Raw genomic sequence first — 8,030 nt, 5'->3', positions numbered from 1 at the left:
GCACTGTTCTCTAGATTCTTCCACTTTTCTGTTCCCAAATTTTTAATCCAGTAAACACCATTATTTCTGTACTCAGAATTAAGATTCAAGTTTTCAAGTTGGACAAACAAATGTCAGAAAAGTAGTATATCTGGTCAGAATTAAGCAGATGATTTGGGGTGAAACAGCTGGCATCACTTGTGTAAACATGACAGTCCATTTTTACGTATTTTCTTTTCCCTTGCTGATCAAAAGGTTGATGAGAACAGTCTTACAGTAACCAGCATAAGAAGGAGCATCTCTAAAACTAGCTTCTGTGATCCAAGAATCTCAGAAACATGTTCACTCCTTTCATAGTTGGCATGTGTATCGGGAGAGAGGGAAAACAAGATAATTGATTGCTACTTTTACATTTAAGAAAATGGTTTGGATGACTGACCATAGTTCAGTCTTAAGAGATTACAAGCTAATGTCACCAGGTCAGTCATATTACTATGCCCAAATTTAAAGTCAGATTGAAATGCTAAAAGAAGCAGATTCTGAATTGGTGTAAAATTTTATAATTGCAGTTTTCAGTATTGGAGAGGTTAGAAGTAATATAATCAATACTAAAAGAATGCAACTAATACCTATAATGACACCTACTTACACGCTACAGTATCTGTGTTTAAGAACAATGAATTGACTTAGTCAGCCACAGATAATAGATTTTTAAAGAAAACTGAGAAATAAAGAGTGTGCATTAATCTTCATTGGTAGACCACCAAAGTGCCCTTATATGTAGTTTGAGCAAAACTTGATCCATATTTCAAACTGCAAGAGATAATGGTGCCATTGTGATTGGAGGTGCCATCCCAAAGCATGCCTAGTGGAATGTGCTGAGCTCACAACAGTTGTGGTGATCATGAGATCATGTAGAAATGTTTCTAAGTTAAATGTGGATACTGAAATCACCAGGAGAAAAAGCTTATATGAGCTTAGCACCATGGAAGGAAGAAACTGAATGTGTTTTACTGCAGCAGGACAGCCTGAACAATACCAGTATTCTAGTGTTACTCTTCTCTGCCTTCCCTGCTCCCCCTTAATGGCACATTCACACGATATGAAACATTACCTTTTTTTCTGAAAAATATTCACTTATATGTATGTTGAGGATTTTTTTTAAAATACAAATAATCTTTCCCTGAATACAAAGAGTCCTTTCCTGAAGATCACAATCTTTGTTGAGTAGAGAAGTTAGTTGAAGAACTTGTTCTTTATTCAATTACTTGTATAATTTAGTGCACTCATGCATTGGCTGAAATCACACCAAGAACATGAAAGCTTTTTTTAGTGGATAAAAACATTTTCATACAGGTTGTATTATGAAACAGAGCAGTAGCACCTTTACCAGAGATTCTCATCTGCTTGCTTCTGAAGCAGCTGAACAGCTTAATGAAGGCCTGGTCTTGTTTTGTTTTGTTGGCGATTTTCTTCAACACAATAAAAATATCATTTGACTAGAAAAATCTATTCCCTATTTATCCTTTTAGCCTCTACTTTTAGGTACAGAAAATGTTTTTGTCAGCATATGGCAAAAATAATTTTAAATTATTTTCCTACACTGTTCAGAAAGGCTTCCTTATGCCATGTTGCGCAATAAAAAACATTAATACAAAAACTTTCATTATCACTATTTGTACAAATCGGTTATGATAAATGTGTGCAGTATATCCAGTAGGGAGAATAGCAGTAGTTAGGGCAGGGAGGAAAGCAGTGGTTTGGGTGGGGGAAGGGGATCGGAGTGGCACTTGGGGAAGGGGTGTGGGACTTTGTAGCACACCTGCTAAAAGGGTTGACCCCACAATAGGTTAGCGGCTATTTGGAGAAGCTGAGTTTTTTCAAATAAGCAGGGCTAAATGGGATGTATCCTAGAGTAGTGTAGGAATTATTTGAGGTAATTTCAGAGTCATTGACTATCTTTTTTGAGATCTTGTTGAGGTTAAGCGAGGTCCCAGATGACTGGAAAAGGGTAAATATAATACCCATCTTTAAGAAAAAGGAGGAGGAAGACTTGTGGAATTAAAGACCAGTCAGACTTACCTCAATGCCAGGAAAGATGAAGGGAGCAGGTTATCAAGGTCACTGCAAAGAAGCTAGAGGAGAACAAGAACAAACTGACTAGCACCACCAAAGAGAGGAAACTGGAGATGATAATAGACCATAGTGTGAATATGAGCCGGTGATTCTTCTGCTGTACTTGGCACTGTTGAGACTGCAGCTGGGGTGCTGCATCCAGTTCTGGGCACCACACTTTGAGAAGGACCTAGACAAGCCTGAGAGAGTCCAAAGAAGCGTCATCCCTATGATCAGGGTCTTAAAAGGCAAGCCATATGAGGAAAGGCTGAGGGGTATGGGACTCTTTAGCCTGAAGGAAAGAAGGCTGAGAGGGGACCTGGTGGCAACTTACTGCTACATTATGGGAGTACATCAAGGGCTTAGTGAGCAACTGTTCACCAGACCATCTGAGGGGAAAACCATGAGGAATGGCCAAAAACTCTTGGAAGATGGATTTGCGCTCAACATGAGGAAAAATGTCTTCACAGTCAGAGTGTCCAGATGGTGGAATAAGCTCCTTCCAGAGGTGGTGCAATCACCTGCCCTGGAAATCTTCAACAGGAGACTAGACTGTCAACTTGCTGGGTTCACCGGCCCCCCAGTTATCTTTCCTGCTTGGTGCAGGCGGCTGGACCTGATGATCTTCCGAGGTCGCTTCTGGCTTTACAATCTCTGAATCTATGAAGGTGTTCAGGAGCAGACAGTATGGATTCATCATGATCCAATCATCTAACCAACTAGATTCCGTTCTGTGAGAAGATGATGGGTGATATGGATGAGGAGAGAAGTGGATATGACCTACCTTGATTTTTAGCAAGCTTTTTGACACAGTCACCTATGACATTTTCAGTAAGCTAATGAGATGCAGATTAGAAGTACTGTAAAGTAGATACATAACTGGTTGGATCATAGTGCTCAACAAATAATAATCAATGGCTTGATGTCTATGTGGGAGGAGGTATTTGGAGTGGGGTTCTGAAAGTGTTTGTCCTGGGTGTCTTCATTAATGGTAACAGCTTCATTAATGATTTGGCAGGTGGCATTGAGGGCATGTTTGGCAAATTTGCGTGTGCCTCCAAGTGGGTGTAGTTGCAGAAACTGTGAAGGGTAGGGCTGTGATTCAGAATGACCTTGATAAACTGGAGAAATGATCCAAAATCAGTCAGATGAAATTCAGAAAGAATAAGTGCAGTCCTGTGGTTGGGATGGAACAATCACATGCACAAAAACAGACTGTGGAATAAATGGCTAGGCTGCAGAACATCAGAAAAAGACCCAAAGCTTATAGTGGACCATAAGCTGAATAGTAGGTGCTCTTGTTACAAAAAAGGTCAGTAGCTTAGAAGTATCAATTGCAAATCAAGGGAAGTGATTATAACGCTCTGTTCAGCATCAGTGAGACCTCATCTGGAGTTCTGTGTCCAGTTTGAGCCCCCATACTTCATCAGATATGTGCACAGATGAGAGTCCAACAGAGTGAGAAAAAATAGAGGCCTGAGGAATATGGCCTGTGATGAAAGACTGAAAGAACTAGGATTATTTAGTCTGAATAAAAGACTGAGGGGGGAACTTGATAGCACTCTTAGATGTGTAAAGTGGGGTTATAAAGATGATGAAGATACACTTTTCTCTGTGACTGCAAAGTACAGGACTAGGAGCAATAGTCTCAAATTGCAATTGGAAATTTGGATCCAACAGGTTCAGTGTTAGGAAGAATCTTCTGACTGAGGGTGGTTAAATATTTGAATAAGCTACCTGGAGAGGTTGGGGACCCTGTCTTTGGACACTCTTAAGTGCAGGTTAGACAGCCACTTGATTAGATGGTTTACCCATTGAACAATCCTGCTTTGAGCAAGGAGTTGTATTAGATGGCCTCCTGAGGTCACATCCAATCTTACATTTCTGTGATTCTAGTTTTCTTGAAACCCTTCAGAATATGCAAGTATCATTATAGATTATTTGGAACAGACATCTATTGCTTTTCAAGAAGTTTGTGAACCTTTGCTTTTAAATACGACTAGAACACATCCTATGTTGTTGCAGAAACTCAGTCCCAGTTTTTATGTTGGGAATGTTATGCGTCATCACAGTAGGATTTGTTCCCATTCATAATGGGTCTGTTTCCATCTATTAACACTTTTTACTCACCCCATAGCTTCAGTTTGTTTATTCGTTTTTCACACAGTATTTACCTTTTTTGAATCACACCTAACACAATTGTAAGAATGCCAGTTCCACCTTGTCTAGCAGTGATTGAATGCCATATTTCAAGTAAAAGCCATAAGACTGAAATACGTGGGAAACAAGACAGAAGTTGATTTTTAAGAAGGGCTTTAAAAGAGGATGAGATTAGGAGCTCAAAACAAGGATTTTGTTCTGGCATAAATGAGTTGGAGAAGAAGGTAGCAGGAACAATGTATAAGGGAAGTGGACCCTCGTAAGTTTTAATATGCATTTTAGGCACAATCATACCAATTCCATTTATCAGTGGAAGTATGATTATATTCTTTCTGTAATTTGTAGAAATATTAACAGAGAAAGGAAGACTTTTAATCCCTAACTAATTTCAGTTCACCTTTACAAAATGTGCAACTAATGGAAGTTTGCTGTGGTAGCATTAGCATCAAGTTAATCATAATTGTTGAAAGTTGGGACACTTCTTCTTCCTTTACTTGGTTTTCTGTGAAAATGTTTTATATTTGTCTTTTTTTTTTTTATCTAGTATCAAAATGGCAGAATTGTTTATGGAATGTGAGGAGGAGGAGCTAGAACCGTGGCAAAGGAGAGTGAAAGAAGTTGAGGAAGATGATGATGATGATGAGCCCATCTTTGTTGGGGAGATTTCAAGCTCCAAACCCACCAGTACATGTAAGATAACTTTAAAAAAAAAAAACCCCAGCAAATCATATGAAGTATACTTTCTGGTCTGATGAAGAATGAAAGTAATATTGTACCCTGTTTTGAAAAGATTGGATTTTGTGCCATCTGTAAAGTTAAGATTTAATAAGTTCCTTCAGTGTTTTCTATTGTTTCTTCCTGATTGTCTGTTGTTCAGTTAAAATACCACGTCTCTTGGGACACAAGTACAACAAAGTTGTCTGTTTCTTTGGCCTAAAGTTGGCATTAGTCCCTAAAGTTTTAAAGTAAGGGCACTTTATTTAATTCCTTGAAATAGAAACACCTTGCTTATGCCCAGAATTGAAAAAAAAGAGTTTTAATTTTAGTCCCCAGTATTATAACTGCAATTCTCAGTCTTTTATTATAGTTGGGAGTTTTCTTAGGGGATTTAATTAGGCATGGAGTCATTGAGAAAAGGAAGTATCAGAATAGTAGACAGTTTAAAATGTCTGGGCACTACTTCATTCCAATAAAGCCACATTCGCTACCTGTGTATTTTACAAAAGACATAACCAGGAGAAAGTGTCTAAAATAATCACTTTAAAGGCCTCTGAGAAATAAGATTTTATTATTAATAAATTCATGAATTTCACTTGAAGAGTGTGTGTTCATCAAGTTCTGTAGTTTTTTTTCCTAACACAGGCAGTGCAGGGAGTGAGTTAGGTGATTGTGGTGTGATCAGCTGTGTCAGAATTTCATGTTTGTCCTGTACTTGGACTTTGGCAGGTAAGTAAAGGAGAAAGTGTTTTTCTTAAGATTTTTTTTTATCTCCTTGTGTGTACATGTCCCTCTTTCTATATCACTTTGCAATTAATTTAGCATAGCAAACTATATAGTTTGAACGCTACTATTTAGTATTTTTAGTATATTATACAAATCCATATTTTATTATTAAAGATGCATTGGTATTATGCTATAGGTAAAGATCATTACTGTAATTTTTTCACACATAACTTTAACTTTTTCCCCAGAAATTAGCCCCCCAAAAACTGGGGTGCCTTTAAGTGCAGTAGTTAGTTTTCTGACTGGGATAGAAGCACCCAGATTGGATTCCTGCTCCCAAGTGCAGCAATTGTTGCATTACTATTCAGGCATCTGAAAGGGAGTCAACTGACTTAATATCTCACTGTTCTTTACTTCAGAGATATTAATACCACCTATCGTCTTCAGTATTCTTCAGGTTCTACTAATCAAGCTAGCCTTTCTTAGGGCAATTTTGCTGTCTGGTAGCTGCTTCTGGTCTCTCTCCTCCTATTTTACAGTATTACAGGCATTTTAGCTCTTTTCAGAATCATAGATCCATCCAATGGAGACCAATCTTTAACAACAGCTAGAATTCCAGCTTTAGTTAAGCAGGAAAGGGAGAGTGAGTCAGATGAAGACTGGGCTGTGTCCCTGCTCTATGCAGCCAAAACTCTTAGGGAAAAAAAATATTTATTCTGCCTTTCAAAAAACAAGGTGCATATTATATTCCAGGGTAGATTGTATGTGAGAAAATGTGGTATTTTATTTCAGAATGTAAAGTTCATGCTTGGATGTTTGAAACTTGGGATAAGTTACCTGCAGGAATATAAAATATTTTGGAGAACTAAAGATACTTTTTCCAGTTTAGGCTCTCTTTTAAAAGTACTGGCATACAAATTCATTTTGCATCAAATACTCCATGAGGTATCTGTCAAACAGTCTTAAAACAATTTTGGTTTTCAATTTTTTTTATAATTATTTGAAAAACATGGGTTAAAAGCACAATGTTAATGAAGATGATCATTTTAAGTAATAAGGCATAAATGAAAAGGACTGTACTATCATACCATGCTGAGTATATTGGTGAATAGATGACTTTATAGTATATTGTAATGTTGGGTTCTTGGTTGATTTGGAGCAACATTTCTGTTACTCCCACTGCATTATTTTATGTCTAGAGAGTCCCAATATAGTATTCCCATTCAGCTTTAAAACAGTAAGGATATAGGATTGGAAAAAAACCTCTTAGTAATCTGTTTTATTTTTTTAGTCTCAGTAATTCCAGATGTAACTGAAGGGAAATCCTCCTGCTTGGGGATATACCCAAGGCCCATTGAAGGGCCAGTTAACTTCAGAGGGCTTTGGCTCATACCCCAAGGAACTATGCAGTTGTCTAGAGGCATCGTATGGTCTTGTTTTCCAAACAAATCTTAAAAAAATTAAGGGTCTTTAAGTAATAAAAACCTAAGTGTATGAAAATGTCAATTCAAAATAAGTTAGTGCAGCTAACGCATCTGAAATTTGGACAAAAAAAATTTGCATTGGCTTTCACTGTGGTCTCAATATCTCTTTGTTAAAATATTTAGCATGTTTAATATATTTCTATTTGTGCTGTATAAACACTGATCCTCTATTGCCAATATCCAGTTTGCAACCAAGGAAGAAGTAAGAGAAAGGATTAGGTAAGCAATTTACCCAAGGCAATAAAATAAATTGTAGAAAGAATCAGACCATAGCTGAGAAGTTTCTGACCTCTAGACCCAAACATGGGACTGGTTTATGGCAGTTGGAGACCTTGTATGTGCTGTGATCTGACATCCCCTAGGGTTCCAATCTAGTACTCTTGTCCCACATTTAAGGAGCCGTTTTTTGTCCTTTAGAAGCAACAGCACTAGAACTGTTCGTTCAGGAACAGGAGAGTTGGCAACAGTGGTTCTAGGCCCTTTCGAAGGGGCAGTGATGAGAACAAGGACCTCCTTCGGTTTGAAGATTGGTCGGCTGAGACCACTATGGTGTTTCCCTCCTGTCAAGCATAGCATCTTCAATTGAGTAGCTATTAATAGTCTAACATCAATGGGTCTTAGTCTGCAGTCAGTGCATCACAATAAGGCTTCATATAATATCTGCCTGGGAATGTTATTTCACATCGCTGCAGGCAGAAGTCTTTACATTGATTGGTTGCAGCTTCCAGACTATTTGTGATTCTGAGAGAGAGGAAAGGTACTTTTCTTTAACTAAAAATAGAAATTCTGGTAAAACTCCAGAAACTGGGGCCTATAATAGTTTCATAGTTTCTAGGGTCAGAAGGGACC

At 37.9% G+C, this 8,030-nt stretch overlaps 1 protein-coding gene across 10 annotated transcripts in view; it reads left to right on the top strand.

Moving 5' to 3' along the window:
• The window catches only part of ZNF280D (zinc finger protein 280D), a 109,415-nt gene that overhangs the window by 16,880 nt on the left and 84,505 nt on the right, over positions 1 to 8,030 (top strand). For all 10 annotated transcript variants that reach the window (XM_019504269.1, XM_019504268.1, XM_019504270.1 and 7 more), the window contains exon 2: positions 4,799 to 4,944. In XM_019504269.1, coding sequence (XP_019359814.1) covers positions 4,806 to 4,944 — 139 coding nt within the window. In that variant the 5' untranslated portion in view covers positions 4,799 to 4,805. The remainder of the gene's footprint in view (positions 1 to 4,798; positions 4,945 to 8,030) is intronic.

Source organism: Gavialis gangeticus, unplaced genomic scaffold (assembly GCF_001723915.1).
Source record: "Gavialis gangeticus isolate Ggan-Ray unplaced genomic scaffold, GavGan_comp1, whole genome shotgun sequence".
Classification (NCBI taxonomy): domain Eukaryota; kingdom Metazoa; phylum Chordata; order Crocodylia; family Gavialidae; genus Gavialis; species Gavialis gangeticus.
Note: the sequence above shows the minus strand (reverse complement) of the source record. Positions and strands in the feature narration are given on the sequence as shown.